Source organism: Phyllobates terribilis, unplaced genomic scaffold, assembly GCF_046119375.1.
Source record: "Phyllobates terribilis strain yellow unplaced genomic scaffold, ASM4611937v1 Scaffold_1__5_contigs__length_1240528914, whole genome shotgun sequence".
In the NCBI taxonomy this organism is placed as follows: domain Eukaryota; kingdom Metazoa; phylum Chordata; class Amphibia; order Anura; family Dendrobatidae; genus Phyllobates; species Phyllobates terribilis.
The window spans coordinates 352,570,137-352,595,079 of record NW_027362761.1 but is presented as its reverse complement, the minus strand read 5'-3'; the positions used below and the strand labels follow the sequence as shown (position 1 = coordinate 352,595,079).

At 45.0% G+C, this 24,943-nt stretch overlaps 1 protein-coding gene across 1 annotated transcript in view; it reads left to right on the top strand.

Moving 5' to 3' along the window:
• RFLNA (refilin A) overlaps nt 1-24,943 on the top strand; it is a 77,517-nt gene that overhangs the window by 48,311 nt on the left and 4,263 nt on the right. The window contains exon 3 of the mRNA XM_073676168.1: nt 24,530-24,639. Coding sequence (XP_073532269.1) covers nt 24,530-24,639 — 110 coding nt within the window. The remainder of the gene's footprint in view (nt 1-24,529; nt 24,640-24,943) is intronic.

Genomic DNA, 24,943 nt, shown 5'->3' with positions numbered 1-24,943 from the left:
GTTGTAACGGACGTATTGCTGCGGTGGAAAAAGGGGAATTACCTGTACCTATTCAGGATTTTTGGAGAGTTTTTTCTGAGGAGGAGTCACAAATTTTGCCTCCCCATAGAGACTATGATTGTACCATTGAATTTGTCCCTGGAGCGACTCTTCCTAAAAGTCGTTTATTTAATCTTACTATTCCTGAGAGAAAGACTTTGGAGGAATACATACAGACAAGCTTGGCCGCCCGTCACATTAGGCCTTCCAAGTCTCCTGTGGCTGTTGGATTTTTTTTTGTTAAAAAAAAGGACGGCGGTTTACGTCCTTGTCTGGATTTTCGTGAGATTAATAAAATTACTGTACGCAATCCTTACCCACTGCCATTGATTCCTGATTTGTTTAACCAGTTAGTGGGGGCCAAGTGGTTCTCTAAAATTGATCTCCGGGGGGCATACAATTTGTTGCGCATGAAGGAGGGTGATGAATGGAAGACTGCTTTTAACACTCCTGTGGGTCATTTTGAGAACCTGATTATGCCTTTTGGTCTTACCAATGCTCCAGCATTTTTTCAGAATCTTATTAATGACATCCTTAGACCTTTGATCGGCAAAAATGTGGTTGTGTATTTGGATGACATTTTGATTTATTCACCGGATCTGGAGTGTCATTTGCGGAGCGTACGTGAGGTATTACAGTTATTAATTGACAATTCGCCTTTTGCTAAGCTGGAGAAATGTGAGTTCGCTGTACAGAGAATTCGTTTTTTGGGCTACATTATCTGCAGCGAGGGCTTTGAGATGGACCCTGTGAAGGTTCAGGCGGTTCAGTAATGGCCTAGGCCTATTGGTTTGAAATCGATACAGAGGTTTTTGGGTTTCGCCAATTATTACAGAAAATTCATTAAAAAATTTTCTATTATTGTCAAACCACTGACCGATCTCACCAGGAAAGGTGCTAATGCGGTTCAGTGGACTACTGAGGCCATTGAAGCTTTTGTGTTTCTAAAGGAGAGGTTCAGCTCTGCTCCCATCCTTATGCAGCCTGATGTGACTAAGCCGTTTTTGGTTGAGGTTGATGCTTCTTCGGTGGGGGTCAGTGCGGTGTTGTCTCAGAAAAACAAGGATGGAGTACATCCCTGTGCTTTTTTTTCCAAAAAATTTTTCTGAGACTAAACTTAATTACGATATTGGTAATCGGGAATTGCTGGCTATTAAACTCGCATTTGAACACTGGCGTCATCTCTTGGAAGGTGCTGAATTTCCCATTCAGGTTTTCACTGATCATAAAAATCTGATCTATCTTGATGCTGCCAAGCGCTTGAATGCCCGTCAGGCTAGGTGGGCACTTTTTTTCTCGCGGTTTAATTTTTCCGTTACTTACATCCCGGGTACCAAGAATGTTAAAGCTGATGCTTTGTCTCGCAGCTTTTCTCCCATGGTCGGTGCTGAGGAGGAGGGGAGCGTTTTACAAGAAGGTGTTGTGATTGCTGCATTGGACTCCGTTTTGGAAGATGAGATTCTTAAAGCACAGGAGAATGCCCCATCTAACACTCCCCATGGGAGGTTGTTTGTGCCTAGGACCTTTAGGAGAGATTTGTTTGTTGAGTGTCATGAGTCTCGGTTGGCAGGTCATCCAGGAATTTCTGAGACCAAGAGACTTGTGGGTCGCAGTTTTTGGTGGCCTGGATGGCAGAAGGAAGTCATTAAGTGGGTGCGTCAATGTACGGTGTGTGCTAGATCTAAGTCTTCACATACTCCTGCAGCGGGGTTGCTTTGCCCTCTGGAGGTTCCTAGTGCACCTTGGACACATCTGGCTATGGACTTTATTACTGACCTTCCCCCCTCTGAGGGTTTCACAGTCATCTGGGTGGTCGTGGACCGTTTTAGCAAGATGTGTCACTTGGTTCCTTTCATCAAACTGCCCTGCGCTAAAACACTTGCTAAGGCCTTTGTCAAGGAAATTGTCAGACTACATGGCGTTCCTACTGACATTGTTTCGGATAGGGGACCTCAGTTCGTGGCTCGTTTTTGGCGTGCTTTTTGTGACAGGTTGGGAGTTCATTTGTCGTTTTCATCCTGATATCATCCTGAGTCTAATGGCCAGACAGAAAGGAAGAATCAGGATGTTGAGCAGTTCTTGCGTTGTTTTGTGGCAGACAATCAGGAGGGGTGGTCTGAGTTTCTGCCACTTGCTGAGTTTGCTCTTAACAACCATACATCCTCTTCTGCTGGGTGTTCGCCTTTTTTTGTTGTTCTGGGAGACATCCGTCTTTTGGGTCATTCTCCAAATTGGTATCGGCTGTGCCTGAGGAGGAGAGTTTTTCCGGGATTTGGAGAGAGTTTGGACGGATGTGCGTGGTAATCTTCAGGAGGCTAACAAAAAATCTAAGAGGTACTTTGATAGGAAATGGCAAGAGGTTTTGTTTGCTATTGGTGACATGGTTTGGTTATCCTCTAAGAATCTGCGGTTGAGGATTCCTTCTAAAAAATTGGGTCCCAAGTTTGTAGGGCCCTTTAAGGTGCTTCAGGTAGTTAACCAATCTGCTGTTGGGTTGGAGGTTCCTACCTCCTGGAAGATTAATCCGGTGTTTCATGTTTCTCTGTTGAAAAGAGCTTATGTGTCGGATGGAGACGCCTCTGCCACTGTTCCTCCGGTGGTGGAGGACGGGGAATACGAAATTTCCCGCATCCTAAATTCTAGACGGTATAGAGGGAGTTTGCAGTATCTCGTCGCTTGGAAGGGTTTCGGATCCAAGGATAACTCATGGGTGAGGGCGGATGATGTTTCTGCTTCCAGACTTTTCAGAGCGTTTCACAAGAGGTTTCCTGATAAGCCTGGGCCTAGGGGATCAGGAGGATCCTCATAGAAGAGGGGGTACTGTTAGAACTCTCCTGTTAGGTTTTTTCTATCTTGCTAGTCACATGACCTTTTTTGCCTATTTAATCCTGCTCCGCCCTCCTGGCCTTGCTGGACTTCATTGTAATTTCTACTCTTAAGTTAGCCTGGTGCTGAGTTACCTTTCTCAGTCAGTTTAGCTAGGTCTTCGGACCTTTGTGTTCTATGTTGTGTGTTTGTCTTTTACTGCTACAATTTCTGCTAGGAGGTGTCCAACTTTATCCCAGTCCCTAGTTCTTGTAGGGATCCCTCCCTTGCATCTATAGGTCTTCGTACAGACTAGCCGAGGACTTTAGCAGTTCTCTGAATGCTGAGCTCTGTGTAACCCCGCCCTCACCACTGATGGCAGCTTTTTGTGTACACTTTGCATAGGAAGAAAGCTGCCAATCAGTGGTCGGCCAAAAAACCTGGTGACAGATTCCCTTTACTCCTAGAATACAAGAAAAATATTCAGGGTCCAGTGCCGACATTGATTTCATGGCTCACCCACCAAACCCGACATGCATTTCACACAGGACTTCTTCAAAGGCATCAAAATTTCTAAAATGATATACAGAGAAGCCAAAAGTACAATACAAATAAGACATTGGGGGAAAATAATTAAGATTATCATTTTGCTCTCCAGCCTTAATAAAAAAGCCTGCTGTAAGAACAAAAGTAACCTAATTTAATAAGAGGTGCACACCTGTTAATGAACATATCAGGCACATCAGATATGTGCTATAATTTCCACCACTTTCTTGTGTAAATTATAGTAAATTATTGGGGTGGTTTAGGGCCACTCCCCACTTCCACCAAGCTAAACCCACTTTTTACAGGAAAAAACTAAAATTGCTAATTGATACTCAAATACATGGTGTGAATATGATTAGACACGAGAAGGGAAAATGATCAATTCCCCCCAATAGGTGGGTACAAAAGGGGGAAATAAATTAGGGAACAAATGTTAATAATAGCAGCAATCTTATTGTTAGAACTCTCCTGTTAGGTTTTTTCTATCTTGCTGGTCACATGACCTTTTATGCCTATTTAATCCTGCTCCGCCCTCCTGGCCTTGCTGGACTTCATTGTAATTTCTACTCTTAAGTTAGCCTGGTGCTGAGTTACCTTTCTCAGTCAGTTTAGCTAGGTCTTCGGACCTTTGTGTTCTATGTTGTGTGTTTGTCTTTTACTGCTACAATTTCTGCTAGGAGGTGTCCAACTTTATCCCAGTCCCTAGTTCTTGTAGGGATCCCTCCCTTGCATCTATAGGTCTTCGTACAGACTAGCCGAGGACTTTAGCGGGTCTGATCGCAGGATCAGGTTCCCCTTTACATCGTAGGGATCTAGCTTAGTTCTATTGTAGGGACAGATCTCCTTTCTTTCCTTAGTGCTTGTAGCAGATCATAACACTTATGACTTGTGACCTGTTCTAGTGTATTACACCGTATAAAAAAGATAGCTGGGGATCTGGAGCACGGCTTTTACTCAAGTTAGGCTTCATTTAGACATCCATGCACATCCATGTGGTATCCGTTTTTTTTAACAGATACAACACGCACCCATTATAACCTATGGTGCTATTCACATGTTCGTGTTTTTATATGGACCGTGTGTCCATGCAAAACACAAGGAGACATGTCCATTTTTTTCTGGCAGCGCGGATGACAAGGGCCAAAATAAGTCTACGGGTCCGTGAAAACACGTACAGCACATGGATGGCATCAGTGTACAGTCTGTAATTAACATTGTAAAGTATAGGAGAAGCTTTGTAACTTCTTTCTATTTTTATCAATATCGGAAAAACATTGATGACCACACTGATGGTAAAAATCGACACACAGGTGACACTGATGGTAAAAATGGACACAAGGATGGCACACTGATGCACAACAGTGATGACACTCATACCATTTTTTCACGTACATGTTTAAACATAGACGTGTGAATGAGGCCTTAGGCCATGTGCCCACTATGCATTTTTTAAGCGTTTCCGCAGTGGCAATTCCGCTGCAGAAACGCTTAAAAAACGATTGGTAGAAGTTCTGCCATGTTCCCCAATGATAATCCGCATGTGCTGTGCACATGCTGCGGAAATTTCCACTGCGGATTATCATTGTGGAAAAATCCGCAGCACTGCCAATTATTTTGTGGAATCGCGGCTTTTTCGCCGCCATTGACTTGCATTGAATCGCATCACTACATGCGGATATCATGCGGTCCAATGTGCGGATGGTACCCGGGTTTGGAGAAAAGGAGACTCTCCTCCAGACCCTGGTACCATAGTACCTGTAAAAAAAAGAATAAAATAAAAAATATATATTATACTTACCTTCCGATGGCCCCCGGTCTTCATAGCGATCCGTCCTGGCTCGCCGTCAGCTCGCGATGGTCTAAAAGGACATGCCATGATGTAATTTAGTCATGTGACGGGTCACGCGACCGCTGACGTCGGCGGTCGCGTGACCTGTCACATGACTTAATGACGTCATGGAAGGTCCTTTTAGACCACTGCTAGACACCGGGGACACCGGACGGATCGGATAAGGACATCGGGGGCCATCGGAAGGTACAGTTATATGAAAAAGTTTGGGCACCCCTATTAATCTTAAGCTTAATATTTTATAAAAATTGGTGTTTTTGCAACAGCTATTTCAGTTTGATATATGTAATAACTGTTGAACACAGTAATGTTTCTGCCTTGAAATGAGGTTTATTGTACTAACAGAAAATGTGCAATCTGCATTCAAACAAAATTTATACAGTATGTACTGGTGTACAGTATGTATGTTTATATAGTATGTGTACTTATACAGTATGTCTCTTCCCTGTGCCACTCATTGCATTGGTTACCCATCCAATATAGAGTTCAATTTAAACTTATCACGCTTACCCGCAAAGCGCTCCATGCTTCAGTACCCCCCTAAATCTCCTCCCTTGTCTCAGTCTACCACCCTACACGTGCCCTCCATTCTGCCAGTGACTTAAAACTAAATTCCTCCATAATCCGAACTTCCCACTCCCGTCTCCAAGATTTCTCGCGTGCTGCGACAATTCTTTGGAATGCACTACCCAGGACAGTTCGATTAATTCCCAATACCCACAGTTTCAAGCGAACCCTAAAAACCTATTTCTTTAGACTGGCGTATCGCCTCCACACACTATCTGTCCATCCCAGTTGTCCGTCCCAGTTTTCCCCCATATTAAAATCTTCTTCAATTTCAGGTTCATACCAACCATGCACATAATAGCCTCGGTCAGGATTGCACACATACTTGCAGGCGACCAGTCCATGTATTATTTATCCTATATAGTATAGCAAGGCTGCATTATACAATATATGTACATTCTACCTTTTGTGTCTCCCCCATTTCCTCATAGACTGTAAGCTTGCAAGCAGGGCCCTCACTCCTTTCGATATGAGATATGTTTATTCTGTATTGTTTGTATAAGTCCCCCCTAAAATTTGTAAAGTGCTGCGGAATATGTTGGCGCTATAAAAATAAAAATTATTATTATTATTATGTCCAGTATGTGTTTTTATACAGCATGTACAGTATATGTTTACACAGTGTGTACAGTATGTGAGTATTTATACAGTATGTATAGTGAGGGACTTTATACACAGTTTTCAGTATGTGTTTTATATAGCATGTACAATATGTGCGTTTATACAATATGTGCAAATGTACAGTAAGTGAATTTATACAGTGTGTACAGTATGTGCGTATGTATAGTGAGTTTATACACTATTTACAGTATGTGCTTTTTTCCAAATGCATAGTATGTGTATTAAAACTCTACATACAGTATGTGTTTATACAGTATGTACATAGCTTCCAACCATCCCGTATACCCTGGGACTGTCCCGATTTGAGGGCTCAGTCCCGGGTCCCATCATGGCTCAGCTGTTCTCCAGGCAGGGGCATCGCTAGTGTGGCGCCGCTGCGGGTCCAGTCGCCACAGAGGTACTACATCTCAGCCAGAGGTGTGGTACCCCACTCTCGGGTAAGGAGGGAGCACTACCCGGGACCCAAACACCCACATCCAACACCACATCACTCCAGTAGGGAAGGGCGAGATTGCTCCTGAGGGGAACACAGTCCCTGTCCCTGTCTGGAGGAGGGAACTAGGTAGAGGAAGTGGGTGGAAGAAGTAGTTTAGGGGAGCACACAAGGAGTGAAGGTAGAAGAGACCACGTAGAGTGACAGTTAGTGACGTGGGTCACATGACAGACAGTATAAAAAGACAGGTAGAAACATCTAGAAGAGCCAGTGAGTGAGGACCATTGAGGAGTAGGGTCCAGACAGAGTGAGGGCCCAGTCAGAGGGGCCCAGTAGGAGAGAGAACGAGAGGAGCGAGGGAGTCAGAGAAGGGCTCCAGAGACAGAGAAGGGATCCTAGGGGCACGGGAAGTGCGGAGTCCACCAGTGCGCCCGAATTCACGCCGACCGTATTCGGGAGAAGAGATCAGGTCGCAGTAGGGGACCGGCCCCAGACTAGTGGAGGACTGCAAGACTCAGCTAGCAAACCGGAGGCTGCGGTATCTCTACGTGCCGTAGCCAAAACCACACACATTCGCTGAAAAGGTGGCCATATAGGACCAAGGGGAAAGAGAGGACATCGCCTGACAAGGCCCGCGGCCACTGGCTTGGGACACTGTGTGTGAGGCGCAGGGCAGGAGGGCGAGAGCCAGCGCAGAGAGAGACGACACGGGAAAGGTACACAAGAAGGGGGTCCCGATCAAGTGCACCCAAGCTATCTGAGAGTTGGCTGGATCACTTCCCCGGAGGACACAGGACTCGGTGGGCTGTTATAACCTGCTGGCAGTTATAACCTGGAACAACATAAGAACTGTGAGTAAAAACTTGAAGACTGCACCCCGCTGTGTCCTTGACTTAATTGCTGCTTCACCTGCCTTGCACTACACCAACAACAATGCTACCTCTTTAACTGCCCTGGGGTCTAGCTCTGCCCATGGAGAGCGTCACCAGCTGCCCCAGTGGATCTGAACAGCAGCGGCGGCCACCTATAGCCGCATACCACAGGTGGCGTCACGAAACGTTATCCCTAAAACTTTATTCCCCTCTGTTATTGACCGCCCGGGGCCACGGACCGGGTCACGCCACCGTGACTATCCTAAAAGAACCGACCGGCCCGCCGCCGAGTACTCCACGGCCCCAGGGGACGCGTCACTAGGCACTTGTTTTTGTTTTTGTGAAGGGACTGTGGGCGGGGCCAAGTCTGTGGAGGACATGACAACAAGCTGCCGGCCCTGAGGTGAGGAGAGACCTGAAGCCTCTCCCATCTGTGGCTGCTTTTATTATAGGAGGAGGTGGGAGCACCAGTGTTATGTCACCAGCAGCTCAGCAGTCGGGACTAGGGGGAAGGGGATTTAGCAGGGACAGTGCAGGGCTGACAGCTCTCCAGTATTTGGGCAGCCCACTCTCTGCTGCTGATTGCCAACACCAGGCCCCACCACTGCCACTGGATACAGGATGGAGAAGAAGTGAGTATATACATGTCATGTGTATGAATAATGTGTAAGTACATGTATAATGTGTAAATGTGCAGATCCCATGTCTCTGTACCCAGTGTGTATGATGTCCATGTGATGGTGTGCCCAGTGTGTGTATGATGTCCATGTGATGGTGTGCCCAGTGTGTGTATGATGTCCATGTGAAGGCGTACCTGGTGTGTGTATGATGTCTGTGTGATGGCATGCCCGGTGTCTGTGTATGATGTCTGTGTGATGGTGTGCCCATGTGTGTGTATGATGTCCGTGTGATCGTGTCTTGCCCATGGGATGGAGATGACTCGGCGCCCGGGCCTTGTTGTTAGTTTTGGGGGGATGTCGCGGTAGTCGGCTCTCAGGCCCGTACCCTGGGCCTCTCTTTAAAAAGGGGTGATTGGATAATTATGTGAAAGTTCGTGACGCCACCTGTGGTGTCTGGTGAGGATCACCAGCGCTGCGGCAGCCGGTGTAAAGGCAGCTTGGGTGGTATAGCTCCCCACAGGTGGAGTTAGGCCTCAGGGCAGCGTGGATGAAAGGATGCAGGACAGATGGGACCCAGCCGGGCCAGAGCAAGAACAGGGACAGACACGATAGTCACTTCAGTACCTTTTACTGATGATATTCAAGGCACAATCCGGAGCCCTGTAGGGTGAAGGGTGCATTTCAGGATTCTCCTGAGTGAGCGGGTGTAGGGCCTCCTGTTTCTTGCCTTTGTGTAGTAAGTTTCTGACCTGCCTGGAGCTAGGCCTAACTTTGTCTCTGTCCTGCACCAGCTAACTTTGTGGTAGGGCCTTCTCTTGAAGTACGCGCTCCCAGCTTGCGGGGCCTCCGTGACTCCTGGCTCTGTTACGTATCAGCTCTTGGGTGATCCTGGGACTTGAAGTCTTCCAGGGGTCTCTGGTTGTCTCTACAGGGGGGTATACGGCCCTGTAGACGCGGACCCGGTGTCTGGTATATGTTTTCTGGGGTGAGCTTGTACAGCTCCTCTGCCCCCAATGCTACTCACTCCTCTAGCCTTCGGCCTCGCTCGAGGCCCTCACTAGACTATACACACTAGCAGCAGCTTGCCGCGCTTCACCGCGCTAATGGCGTCGGCACGCCTTGGGCTCACTAACCTGAGCTCCCTCTGGGCTGAGCTCCACTCTGTATTCAGACCAGTACTTGCTGAACTCTCCAGAGGAACTACCCTGCCTAGCTCCACCTTCCCTATTTATATCTCTAACGGGCTCCCTCTGGTGGTCTGAGGTGGAAGGTGGAGGTGTGTGTGTGCTATGAGGGCCTCTTGTGGAGGAATCTGTCCATGCACCCTTCTAGGATCTGTGGCTCCAAGCGTAGCAGGGCGCCACAATGGCATGCCCGGTGTGTATGATGTCCGTGTGATGTATAATATAGCGCTATATGAAATACAGCAAAGGTGGGAGATTCATTTTCCAAAGGGGCCACATGAGAGACCATAACTGTTGTGGAGACCAAACCTAAAGGTTCAAATTAATTCTGCTCAATATTAATATTAACATATTAATTATAATTTTTTAGTATATTTATATTATCACTTAATATTGAGCAGAATTAAGTGTACTGACATCCTCCTATATACAGTATGAGCCCCCACACAACCCCGTACATACAGTATTAGTACACACCACCACTACCTACTGTATGAGCCCTCACATAGCCCTCAATATACAGTATGAGCCACCACATAGCTACCTAGATACAATATGAACCCTCACATAGCCCCCTAGATACAGTATGAGCCCCCACATAGCCCTCAATATACAGTATGAGCCCCCACAAAACGCCAGATGTCGTATAATGAAGCTACATAAAGATGAGAAAGTTCTGGCGGCTCCGACTGTGAATGAGGGAACAAAATAATAATCCTCAGGTCCCAAAGAGAGATGAGAAGGATGCATAGATTACGTCGCGCTGCCCCGGAAGGTAAGAAATTTGCAGCCTCCTGTCCAGCCACCAGGTAGCACTGATCTGCACCCTGGACTGGAGACCTAGGAATCCATCCGCTCATCTCTAGTCCCAAGTGTTCCGGATACAGCGGACAGTCCTGGATTTGGGTCTACGCCCTGCAGTCTCAGGCATTTCCCTCACTGCCAGCCCCCCTCTGACAACTCCTCCTGCTGGGGGAGAAAGATAATGGTAAATGGGCATGGATTGGGGTGTGGCTAGGGGAGGGGCCAAATTTTGCAACGGCGCACGCTTAATTTGTCCCTCTTTCTGTTCTTCAAAAGTTGGGAGGTATGAGTATGTATACTATAGTATGTTATTATACAGTGTGAACAGTATGTGAGTTTATACAGTATGTGTGTTTCTTTAGGTCACAGTCACACAGAGCAGTTTTTATGTATTAGTTTGTTTTCTAATCCAGAATATATAGGAAATACTTCTACTTCTCTTGTTGTTTGTATCTGACCTAATGAAAAAAAGAACCTTAAATTTTACACTAATCCAGTTTTACTTCTCTTAAAGCCAGGAATTAAAAACTTCCTGAATTTATTTCAGTAGTTTGGAATACCTACATTAATTGAGTTGTCTTATCACAACTAAGCCCTTTTATAATGAAGCTGCCACCACAATGAGCAGATATTGCTAGAGGAAGATGCAGCCGGCCAGATAATGTCCCCACAGTGGCCTGTACATGGATAATCTAGTACGATCTGGTGATCATTCACATGAGTGTTGTGCATGGCTATGTTCAGACAAGTGCTGAATTTATGGGACTAGTAATACACGCCAGATGCGAATGTGACTGGCTCTGTGTGCTCATCTGCATAGTGGATGGGTGCGGGAGCTGCCTGATATGTACATACACTCGTCTGATCCATAAATTGGACCATAAATCCTACATGCTGTGTTTTTTTCTCCTCACATATCTGAGGTGTATGTGGAAAATCTCCCATGTATGCTAGCACATTGATTACAATTGGTCCATGTCCTGTCTGTGTGCAGTCTATTATACACAAGGACAGCACACAACTGAAAAAAAACATTTGTGTGAAAGTGTCCTTAGGGATCCTTCACACATCAGTTTTTCACATACATGTTCTATCAGTGCCTACTATTTAAAAGGGCTAATCAGATATTTTGGTTTTTTTTTACGAATGCTTTGCATTAAAAAAACAAGATATGTCATACTCTGGTCAGTTTTGGGGACAGAACTTGACCATTCAAGTGAATGGTTGAGTGAAAGACAAACTGACAATACACCGATGGTGTCCTAGCTGCATCCCAGTGTTGTCTGGATGGCATGGATGATGTTAAAAACATACTGACGGACCGAGATCAGATGAAAACTGGATCCAGAACACTGATGAAATGTTGTTTTTTGAATATGAGAAAAAACTGATGTGTGATTTATGCCTTACATTGACTGCTTGAATCCGCCAGAATGGATGCCACTCTTTCATGCTTGTAGAAGGGGATCTGAGCAGGACATCCTAATGCCTAAATCGGGAACATGGATGGGTTAATGAGACAATTGTGTAATAAATGGTTTATCTGTCAGATAAGTTGAATTGAGATGTCCAAATGTAGAGTTAAGCTTGTCAATTGCAGTAGTGTATCGTATCTATATGTGTAATTCAACTGTAAAGTGCGCAAAAGCGGTAGTCATGACCGAGCTGCTGTCTGGTTACGCTCTGGCACTTTACAGGAAAACAGTGTTCCAGTCCCAGTGTGCTGTGAGATGTGGGGTGCATCACACTCGCTTGTAGGCCGCAGGCCTCCACTGTCTCCAGACCTTTAACCTCAGGAGTCTCCGCACACAATTCAGGGGACACCAAGTTCATTGCAACAAGCAAACGTTTACTAGTCATTTCAATTTCATCAGGTTGTAACATGTGGGATAGGGCACAGCACTTCATATTCCTTTACTTTCTTAGCACAATACACCTTCAGCCCTACCATTCGTTCCTTCTTGAGCATTCCTTCGTCCACTGGCTCTGTTAGCCCCAAAGATCTCCCTTCCAGTTCGGCAGTTCACCCAGGATCCATTACCTTCCATCTTGGCATGTCCCTATCCATCTTCCCTTGTACGCCAAGGGACACAATATGACCAGCAGCCCCTATGCCAGACCTTGAGCTCAGGGTGCGACCGGAGAGTCTGCTCTGGATTCTAGTCCCGCTTCTTATTCGAAAGGTAGACACATGCTGACCCTAGCAGCTCACTGGACCTGAACTTGGACTTGTTACTACACTTCTCTATCTCCCCCACTATCAGGAAGTGCCCACTTTTTATTAAGACTAGTTCCCACCCACTGGGCTAGTTCTATCATTAACTATGTCCTTTCCAATAGACTAAACCTATTGTCCTTATCTTAAGTCCTATGCCGTTAGTAAACCACTTACTGTATAAATCGTACCTATGCGTTCCCAAATCTAATCCTTATAGTTACCCTGCACTATGCACTACTCACATTATATATTAACACTTTACATTACTTACATGCAGTACATTACCATAACACATTATATAAGAAGCACATCATTATTCACATTAAATGTAAAACCGCATAACACTGAACACACAGCGCGATTATTGTCTTCAGGGGTAGGAACGCTGCGGAGCAGTCCATCATTTTTGCAGAGCAAATGATCTTTAGTTTTGCACAGGACTGCTTGTAAACCATGCAATGCGAAAATGAATGGGTTAAATGAGATAGAAAATATATAAGTAGCAAGGCTGTATAAGTGCACATTTGTCCTGGTTTATGCATGGTGACAAGTAGACGTTTTGTGTGTTCCCTATCCTTTCTATGCTTTATATGTAATAAGAGAAAGGCCAAGAGGAATTAAGGGTAAAATCTTCTGAGGTGCATTGCCGATTTCAGGAGAAATGTGACACTGTGCAAGAGCTTCAGTTCCATTCTGGTTGGAAAGTGAATTTTTAATGCCAAGACTTGTGCTTTCATGGCTGTCAACAGCAGTCTCATTGCCCAATATAAAGAAGTCTGGCAGTTCCATAACCCATGCTGATTTTAAATTGAGAATAACAGTATGCAAATATGCGCCGGGGGTTTTCATGCAGAGTTTTTTTTGGCTGTACACAATATTTTCTACCTTCTATGTGCACATATGAAATGGTATATAATATAATGCTATATTACTATATTATATTATGTTATACTATAATATACTATATATACCATACTATATAGTATGCTATATACAGTATATATAGTATATGTATAGACTATATATAGTATATAATATACTATAATATGCTATATTATATATTACTATATTAATACTATAGTATGTGATGTATGAGATGCATTAACCATTATTTTGCTGAAACAGACGACAGTATAAATTATTTGGGCAATAACTTAAAGACAAAGAACTAAGTGTTGTATTATGTAGAAGTATATTAAAGCGTACCTAGACTTTTACCAGAAAATTATTATAGTGCCGAACTCTGCAGTATAATAATATTTAGAAATCATTCTATTAGCGATTTTTGCTGATAACCTACAGTACGGACCTCCCAAAGTCTGTGCTGCAGGATGCACTAAACTATGCAGCGTCCCGCTTGTCACTTGTATTCAGTGCAGGAGTGAGCGCTGTAAAATCCTATGATGCTTTCTCGCGCATTGAAGACGGTGGCCTAGCAGCACAAGGAGGACACTGCCTAGTTTATTGCAGCCCGCTGCACGGACTTCGGTTGGTCCATAACACGGGTTATTAGCAAATATCACTAGTAGAGTCATTTTAAAAAATGATTATACTGCTGAAATCTGCCTTAAAATCATTTTGTCTTGAAAGTGTAGGCATTGGCGTATACTGAGGTCACGGGGCCACATAGCAAGAGTCCTATTTGGGCCCCCCTTAGCCTTATGCTGCTACAGTGACCCCACCACAGTATAATACCTCCCACTCATGATGCCCCTAAAGTCCCCCCCACATGGTATGATGGTCCCCACAACCCTTCTATACACAGTATGATGGCCTTACAGCACAACATGATGACCTAATAGTCCTCACAGTCAGTATGAAGGCCCCCACACACAGAATTATGTCTCCCACTGGCACTATGATGGTCACCACAGGCAATATAATGTCCCCCACAATGCCCAAAATGGTATTATGTCCTCCACAACCCAAACAGACAGTATGAAGAATGAGGGCCCTATTACACAATATGATTTCCTCCACAGACCCCCTACACAGTATGAGGGCCCACACTCACAATATGATGTGCCCCCAAAGCCTTAACAGGCAGTATGAAGATTCGCACACACAATATGATGTCACCTGACAGCCCCCATAGGTAGTATGAGGACCCTCACAGGCACGACCCACATAGTAAGAGGGCTCCTACACACAATTAGATGTTGCTTACAGCTTCCATAAGAGCACTCACAGTCCCACACACATTATGAGGACCCACACACACAATATGATGTCACCCACGGCCCCCAGGAGGTTCCCACAGCCACCAACACATTAAAGGGGCACCCACAAACAATATGTCCCCCACATTCAATATCACTCAGTATGAGGGCCTCCATTGCCCCCAACTTAATGTGTGAATCTACACACACAGTATGAAGGCCTTGCCACCCACATCCCACACAAACACAGTATGATGCCCCCACAAGCCATCATGTTCCCCCACAAGTATTGACAATAGACAAAAAACAATACAAACTACTCACCTTTTGCTGTTCCCCTGGTGTCAGCTCCAGTGAGTGCACTGTGCAGACTGAGACTCTGTCCACACGATCTAATGGAGTCATCTGGCCTGACGTCAGAAGGCAGAGTGCTGCAGCTGGCAGCTAACAGCCCCCTACTGCACCACTTTATTCAACGGTACATGCATTCAATATCATAGAATCATAGTAGTCTTCATATTTTTCAGCATGGTCCCTGGCAAAATGTAGGTGGGATTTTTTGAGTATGGACTTTAGTCGAGGCTTTCTTCATGAACACCCATGCATGCCATTCCTCTGCAGGGTACACTATATTGTGTCACGGGAAACACCCTGGTTTGGCTTTCTACTTCTTTAGCTAACTGCAGTCAACTTTCATGTCGATTTTCTTCAGTCTTCTCATCAGAAGATGCTCCTGTTTAGGTGTTAACTTCCATGGTCGGCCTGGATGTCTCTGTGAGATGGTTACAGTTCCATCTTTGTTAAATTTTCGTATCACTTTTGCTACAATATTCTGGCTGATAAGTAAGGCTTTGCTGATCTTCTTGTTGCATTCATTTTTCTTATGTAAATAAAAACTATTTTCTTTCTCATGTCTTGTGACATTTCTCTTCCATGTGGTGCCATTATTGATGGCATGAAATGGGAAGTGGTTTTCTTTGTTTAGTAATGGCCTATTATTTTCAACTGTCTGCTTGACATCTATTTAATGAATAATTAGACTTACTTGTGATTGAATTTTTGTTAATTAGAAAGTCTAAACTTTATCTTTGCTGCCAAGACTTTCTTTACAGATTGCAACATGGTCTTGAATGAATTTGTTAGGAAAATTACTTTTTTGAGTGTGCAAAATACTGTTTGCAATCAATGGCCCACATTTGTGAGAGTATTTTGTAGTATGGTATCTAGGGAGCCAGAACTGTACATGAACTTCAACCAGAACCCGAACCCCATTGAAAACAATAGGGATCTGAACTTTTGAGCTGGAAAAATTCTCTTTCTCTCTGCAACGGACTATCCCTGGAACTCCAAACGTTGCAACGGACTTCCGGGAGACATCCATTTTCGGCGTTTAGCACCAGACACTAACTGTCCAGTATGAACCCCAAACTTTTAAATTCGGGTTCACTCATCTCTTATGGTATCCCACATACAGTGTGTATATATATATATATATATATATATATATATCTGAAACATGAATCACAAGTAAATGACTGATTATAGACTAACTACAATGTGTGTATATACACAGGTGCTTCTCACAAAATTATAATGTCATCAAAAAGTTAATTTATTTCAGTTCTTCAATACAAAAAGTGAAACTCATATATTATATAGAGTCATTACAAACAGAGTGATCTATTTCGAGTGTTTATTTCTGTTAATGTTGATGATTATGGCTTACAGACAATGAAAACACAAAAGACATTATCTCAGTAAATTAGAATACTTTTTAACAACAGCTTGAAAAATGTTTTTTAAATCCGAAATGTTGGCCTACTGAAATATATGTTCAGTAAATGCACTCAATACTTGGTCGGGGCTCCTTTAGCATCAATTACTGCATCAATGCAGCGTGGCATGGAGGCGATCAGCCTGTGGCACTGCTGAGGTGTTATTGAAGCCCAGGTTGCTTTCATAGAAGCCTTCAGCTCATCTGCATTGTTGGGTCTGGTGTCTCTCATCTTCCTCTTGACAATACCCCATAGATTCTCTATGGGGTTAACGTCAGGCGAGTTTGCTGGCCAATCAAGCACAGTGATACTGTTGTTTTTAAACCAGGTATTGGTACTTTTGGCAGTGTGGACAGGTGCCAAGTCCTGCTAGAGAATGAAATTCCATCTCCAAAAAGCTTGTTGGCAGAGGGAAGCAAGAAGTGCTCTTAAATTTCCTTATAGACGGCTGCGCTGACTTTGATCTTGATAAAACACAGTGGACCTACACCAGCAGATGACATGGCTCCCCAAACCATCACTGATTGTGGAACCTACATACTAGCCCTCAAGCAGCTTGGATTGTGTGCCTCTTCACTCTTCCTCCAGACTGTGGGACCTTGATTTCCAAATGAAAATTGGAACTCTGGGACCTTGTGGAGTGTGTCAATGACTGCCTTCTGGACTTCTGTCAAGTCAGCAGTCTTCCCCATGATTGTGGAGCCTACTGAAACAGACTAAGGGACCTTTTTAAATGCTTCGGAAGCCTTTGCAGGTGTCTTTTGTTAATTATTTAAATTTACTGAGATAATGACTTTTGTGTTTTCATTGGCTATAAGTCATATTCATCAACATTAACAGAAATAAACACTTGAAATAGATCACTCTGTTTGTAATGACTGTATAATATGAGTTTCACTTTTTGTATTGAAGAACTGAAATAAATTAAATGTTGATGATATTCTAATTTAGTGAGATGCACCTGTATGTACATAAGTATTCTGTAATCAGTCTGTAATCAGTCATTTACATGTGATCTATGTTTGTTATAAAGATTCTTCTATCATTTAAGGTAATTCTCACTTGAAATATCAGGTCTCCAGCCATTAGCACACTTAAAGAGGTTGTCCACTACAAGGACAACCCCTTCTTGAACTAAATATTTGGCCCCGATAAAATAAAAAAAATTATACTCACCTCCCATGCTGACGTTCCACTGTTGTTTTGACACGTGACCCCAGTTGCTGATGATCTCTGACTTCTTCTTCACGTTCAATTCGAAAGGAGGCGGGGACAGTTACGCCAGCGCTGATTGGGCGTCGTAGTCACGTGTCACAACGACAGCACGGCAGTCCCAGGCAAAGCAAGTGCCAACACCGCGGGAACGGCGCTGGCACAGGAGGTGAGTATAAGCTTTTTTATTTTATCAGGGCCAAACGTGGGGGACAACAAGGAGTTGTTCAAGTAGTGGACAACTTCTTTAACTGTGTGTAAGATGTTATTGCAGAAAGCCACTGATGTGTATGAATAATAGTGCCGATGGTATTTCCTTCTTCAGAAGACAAGTCAACATGAAACACTGCATTCATTTGTAAGGATATTTTGCAAGATAGGCTGGAGGCCATTTATATGACTAGAGTCTAGAACTGGGAAATGCTAAAACATGTTAGCCTGGTTCTAATTTCTGAACTGCGGATGTGGGAAGTGCCCAAGCTTCAGGCTTTTTTCCATCTGCAAATAACAAGGAGCTCAGGGCTCATTTCATTATTACAACAAGTCTTATAACATAACAAAACATTAATGCTGTTGAAGTTATCACAAATGTACTTTCAGAATTATTAGTGTATGTGGAAAGTGTGTGTGTGGGGTGTGTGGGTGTGGTGTGTGTGTGGTGTGGGTGTGTGTGTGTGGGGGGGGTGTGTGTGGGGTGTGTGTGTGGGGTGTGTGTGTGGGGGTGTGTGTGTGTGTGGGGGGGTGTGTGTGTGTGGTGTGTGTGGGGGGGGTGTGGTGTGTGTGTGTGGGGTGTGTGCGTGGGGTGTGTGTGTGTGGTGTGTGTGTGTGTGTGTGGTGTGTGTGTGGTGTGTGTGTGGGGGGGGTGTGTGTGTGTGGTGTGTGTGTGTGGGGGGGTGTGGTGTGTGTGTATGTGTGTGGGGGGGGGGGGTGGTGTGTGTGTGTGTCGTGTGTGGTGTGTGTGTGTGGTTGTGTGTGTGGGGGGTGTGTGTGGTGTGTGTGGGGGGGGTGGGGGTGTGTGTGTGTGTGGTGTGTGGGGGGGGTGTGTGGTGTGTGTCGTGTGTGTGGGGGGGGGGGGGAGGGGGTGGGGGGGTGGTGTGTGTGTGGGGGTGTGTGGTGTGTGTGTGTGTCGTGTGTGTGTGTGGTGTGTGTGTGTGTGGTGTGTGTGTGTGGTTGTGTGTGTGGGGGGGGTGGTGTGTGTGTGTGTGGTGTGTGTGTGTGGGGGTGTGTGTGTGTGGTGTGTGTGGTGTGTGTGTGTGGTGTGTGTGGGGGGGTGTGTGTGGTGTGTGTGGGGGGGGTGGGGGTGTGTGTGTGTGTGGTGTGTGGGGGGGGGTGTGGTGTGTGTCGTGTGTGTGTGTGTGGGGGGGGAGGGGGTGGGGGGGATGGTGTGTGTGTATGGTGTGGTGTGGTGTGTGTGTGTGTGGTGTGTGTGTGGGGGGTGTGTGTGTGCGTGGGGTGTGTGTGTGTGGTGTGTGTGTGTGTGTGGTGTGTGTGTGTGTGTGTGGTGTGTGTGTGGGGGGGGTGTGTGTGTGTGGTGTGTGTGTGTGGGGGGGTGTGGTGTGTGTGTATGTGTGTGGGGGGGGGGTGTGTGGTGTGTGTGTGTGTCGTGTGTGGTGTGTGTGTGTGGTTGTGTGTGTGGGGGGTGTGTGTGGTGTGTGTGGGGGGGTGGGGGTGTGTGTGTGTGTGGTGTGTGGGGGGGGTGTGTGGTGTGTGTCGTGTGTGTGTGTGTGTGGGGGGGGAGGGGGTGGGGGGTGGTGTGTGTGTGGGGGTGTGTGGTGTGTGTGTGTGTCGTGTGTGTGTGTGGTGTGTGTGTGTGTGTGGTGTGTGTGTGTGGTTGTGTGTGTGGGGGGGTGGTGTGTGTGTGTGTGGTGTGTGTGTGTGGGGGTGTGTGTGTGTGGTGTGTGTGTGTGTGTGTGGTGTGTGTGGGGGGGGTGTGTGTGGTGTGTGTGTGGGGGGTGGGGGTGTGTGTGTGTGTGGTGTGTGGGGGGGGTGTGTGGTGTGTGTCGTGTGTGTGTGTGGGGGGGGGGGTGGTGTGTGTGTATGGTGTGGTGTGGTGTGTGTGTGTGTGGTGTGTGTGTGGTGTGTGTGTGTGTGTGGTGTGTGTGTGGTGTGTGTGTGTGGGGAGGGGGTGTGTGGGGGTGTGTGTGTGTGTGTGTATGGTGTGATGTGGTGTGGTGTGTGTGTGTGTGCCAGTGGCATTTTTTATACACACCACCCCAAAATATATGCTTTGTTGTCTGAGATGTCCATTTTTTGTCTTTTCTACAAGTTTTTAAAAGGATTTGCCAATAAAGATTGTTGAATTTTAATTAATTGCCCGATGTGTTGAGCTGGATCCATCTTCACTTTCTCAAGGGGTCTAATGTACCTTATATAGAATTCTGAATTAATAGATGGAGCCCCAAATTAAAAATTTCCCCCATGCTAGAGAGGATAATAGCTACTTATCATAAATACAGCAAATTGAATTAAAGGGAATATGTCAGCAGGGTTTTACTATGTAATCTGACAGCAGCATCAGAGACCCTGAGTCCAGCAATGTGTCATTTTTAGTTTACTGGGTGTAACAGTTGTGATACAATCACAGTTTTCTCTGCAGCAGATCTAGCAGAAATTTGAAATTTGAACTCTGTATAACCCCGTCCACAACACTGATTGGCAGCTTTCTGTGTACACTGTATATTGACAGAAAGCTGCTAATCAGTGCGAGGGGTTGGACTATGAGGCATGAGACACCTAGTCCAGTAGTGAAAATCTCCTGCTGATAAAACACTAATTTTATTGAAACAAAAGTACACAACCTAGAAAGTAACACATCGCTGGAATCAGGGTCTCAGCCCATACATCATGGTGCGCTCAGATTACATATCAAAAACCCTGATGACAGATTCCATTTAATGTGGAACTGTGTAATCCTTCTTTTCTTCTATGGGGGCACGCTAGCAGAACTAGTAAGCAATACCTCTGACAAATTACTGATTACTGCTGATCACTAGGGTCCCAGGAGCACGACATCCTGTAATCAGGTTATCATTGGGGACATCTTCTAAAATAAAAGGTATCCACGGCAAATTAATCTTTTTTTATCAGACAAACTGACAAATAAGTAGTTAAGAAATGCAGCAGGTAAATAAGAAATATTCCTAGCAGTCGGCAAGGAGGGTTTGGCTGCCTGAGTGCACTTTTATTATTTTGACTGCAGGAAAGTAAGCTATTACTCAAGCTGTCACCCTAAAATAAGAAGTTAGTCTGGAATTTATGCTTAAAGTTATTTGGAATAGCGTCTGTCATTAAACAAAGCTGCTACTGCTTGCCTTGTAACTATGAAGTTTCAGCTTAATTAAAATGTTGTCGTTTATCTCTACAAGAACCAGTTAGGCATAAAATATTGTGTAGCGGATCAGCTGCAATCCTCCAAATCGTGCTGACTTATTAAAGGGGTTTCCCAGCCCTTCAACATTTATGGTTTATATTTAGGATTGGGCGTCAATATTGGATTGGTGGAAATCCCATCAGCATCCCCACTGATCAGCTAATTGAGGGTGCTCTGGTTTTCCCCTTCATTGTTTACCAAGAACAGCTCCATATTTTTCTTAATGGCCGTGTCTGGTACTGCAGCTCTCTTCAGCTCAATGCTGAATAAAACTGAGCTGAAATACCAGGCACAGCCACCACAAAAAAAGTCTGGAGCCTCATCAGTCAGGTGACCAGCGGGAGTCCTAAGAGACAGACTCCACTGATCTGATATTGATGGCCTATCCTAAGTCTTTGAGCTATGATCCAAGATGCCGAACATCAAAAGTACTGTATTCTGAGGATGAAAACACATTGGCCCAATTCATCGCTTTTCATGCTTGTCTTGATGAGGTGGAAGGGTGGAGTGCGAGATGTCTGCTTCATTAGAAGACGCACACCCATTAATGAATCAGGCAACTGGAGTAAGACTTTTGGCGTGAGGAATGTCCTTCAAAAACCATCCAATGTCACCCTGGCTCTACCTACTTTGTCAGAGCTGGGTGATTTTTAAGTTAAAATGCCAAAAGTCACACAATTTTTCCGCAGTTTCGCGTTGCTCAGAAATCTTTTGCTTTTCAAAGCTCTTTACGCAAGAATTCTTGTGTAAAAGCTTTGATGATTTGGGGCCATTGACTTCTTGGATGAAAATAGGCATGAAAGCAATGGGTCCACTTACATAGCCCTCTTATAAGAAACTGTAATGCGGCCAGTAAATGTGGCCAAAGGGATATTGTAATCCTAAAACTATTCACCTTTAGGTATCTCAGCTATCTGGAAAATAGAAGACTGATGACCCATGTTTGTCGACTCCTATCCATGTATATTTGTATTGTGTATTGTCCGTACATCTCAGTGCAGAGATGGCTATGCATGGAAGCACTTTCCACAGTAAAGTTATGGAAAGACCTGAATTAAAAGCACAGGTGTGCAAGGAAAAATAGGAACATATCATAATAAATGGGGAAAGAAAAAAATCAAGTCTGGCAAATAAAGTATATTGTCTAAGCTAATAGTTATGTTTATTGGTGGGACGATAAGGATTACACCTTCTAGTTGCTAAAACTAAATTCTAGAAGGTTTTGTTTTTGGATATGACAGGGACCTGCCCACTAATAAAATCAGCATACAATTGCTACTGGTGACAGATTATTAAGCACAACCTGAACATTAAAATGAAAGTTATTAATAATTGAGTAGAGATGAGCAGACCCATGTAATTCGGGTTCTGGTACCCAACCTAAACTTTATTGGAAAGTTCTGTTCGGGTACAAGAATTGTACCTGAACTTGAACCAAAACCCTAATCCCATTGAAAACAATGTGGACCCTGAACTTTTGATCTGGAAAATATTCTCTCTCTCTCTGGACTTCCCCCAAACTCTGAACATTGCAACGGACTTCCGGGAGAAGTCCATGTTCGGCGTCTAGCACCTGACAGTAACTCTCCGGTACCAACCCTGAACTTTTAAGTTCGGGTTGTCTCTTCTCTAAAGCAGAGCAATACAATGATCAAAATCCAATTTTTTAATTTATAATGTAGAGACAGAGCTCTTGATTCCAGTGATGTGTAATATACTATGCTTCTTAGTTTTGATAAAATCATTGTTTTATCAGCAGGAGATTATCATTAATTAGAGGACTAGTAAACCTGCTGACAGGTAGTCAAGCATATTCATGAGCTCTGTATAACCCCTCCCCCACCACTGATTGTCAGCTTTCTGTGTACACTGTGCATGGGCAGAAAGCTGCCAATCAGTGGTGTGGGTAGAGCTCAGCATTCAGAGAACTGGTAGATATGTGACTCGCCCCCTGGGCCGTGGGGTACTCGGTAGGCGGGCCGGTCGATGCTGGGGGATGTCACAGTGGCAGTGACCCGGTCCATGACCCAGGGCGGTCAATAAAAGGGGATTTATAGAAAAGGATTATAGTTTTTATAGTTTAAAGTTCGTGACGCCACCTGTGGTATGTGGCTAAAGGGAGCTGCCGCTACGGAGCAGGTCTTCTGGAGCTGATGTTAATGCAGCAGAGTTGGTTTAGCTCTCCACAGGTAGAGCTTAGCTCCAGGGCAGTGTAGATGTTGTATGAGGGTGAGGTGTAGTGCAGGCAGGTGATAGCGCAGCAATTATTCACAGAGACAGTGGGGTGCAGTCTTCAGGGTTTTACTCACAGTTCTTAAGTTCCTCAGGTTACACTTTCCGGATTATAACCACCCACGTCGTCCTGTGTTCACCAAGGAAGGGGTTCAGCAATCCCTCAGGTAATTCAAGAGTACTTAACAGGACCCCGTTCTATGTACCTTCCTCGGTCGTCTTCCTGCGCTGGCTCTCACCCTCCTGCCCTGCTCCTCACAATCAGTGTCCCAAGCCGGTAACCTCGGATCTTGTCAGGCGATCTGCAGTCCCCTGAATCCTATATTGCTACCTTTTCGGCGATATAGTTGCGGCTGTGAGCAACTGCACCCTGAAAGTACAGAAGCCTCCGGTTTCTAGCTGAGCCTTGTAGTTCTCCACTAGTTAGGGGCCGATCACCTTTGCAGCCTGATCCCTCCATGTTCCTGCCGAATCGGGCGCACGGGTGGCTTCCGCACTTCCCGTGCCCCTGGGATCCCTTCTGTTCCTCCTCTCTTCAGTCAGTCTCATCTCCTGGGCCTCTCTCTAGGTCCGCTCTTCTGAGCAGAGCTCCTGTAGAGCTCCTGCTCCCACTCACTGTCCTCCTTTGACTGGCCCCTTCTAGATGGTTCCATCCCTTCTTATACACCTACTGAAGTGCTCCCCTAAAATACTTCCTCCACCCACACCCACTACATGGTTCCCCCTCTCTTGGTTCCCCCCACTCCAGCCAGGGACAGGGCTCAGCAGAGGAGCAGCGCATCTTGCCCCTCCTGCTGGTCTGGAGTAGGGTAGTGTTGGATGCAGGTGTTTGGGTCCCGGGCAGTACTCCATCCTTACCTGAGGGTGAGATACCACACCTCTGGGTGAGATGCAGTACTTCTGTGGCGACTGAACCCGGAGGGGCGCCACATATGCACCAGGTAAAACAGTGATTTTATGAAAATGAGACCAAGCCGCTCAGTAAGTTCCACATAGCTGGAATCAGGGTCTCTGACCTTACATTATGCTGCTCTCAAAAGGGGTAGCAAGAACCTAGTGACAGATTCCCTTTAAGAGCATCAAATGTTAAGCTACAAAGCATTGTAAAACACAGACGCAGAGTTCAATGTTGTCTTTGTTGCTTTTATTAATAAACCTATAGGCAATATTTTATGCACTTTGATAAAGATCTCAGCAGAATATATCATTCTTCTCCTCTTCAGATTCCATATCTTCTACTTAACAACTCCCCTCCAGAGGCAAGGCCAAGGATGCACCCAGTTGTGTTTGGGGAAAGCATAGAAGTAAATCCAGAGCCAGTCCAGGAAATCAGGTAAATTACAATTGGATTGTTTTATCAGCCCCCAGCCTTGTATGCCGTTCGAAGGAAAAAAACAACATGATGCACCTAATATTTTTAAGATGATATGATAAATGGATGAGGATGTTTATCTAAACAAATGTGATCTTGTTTATTTAAATATTACATTTAGATTTTTGTCTTATTCCTGCTGACAAATATTTTCCTAGAGACAGATGAACTCCATAATTTCCTCGAATTAACCCATGCTGTACAAGTGTACCTTACACGATGATATGTGTCAAATATGTTTCAAATTTTACTCTATGAATATGTC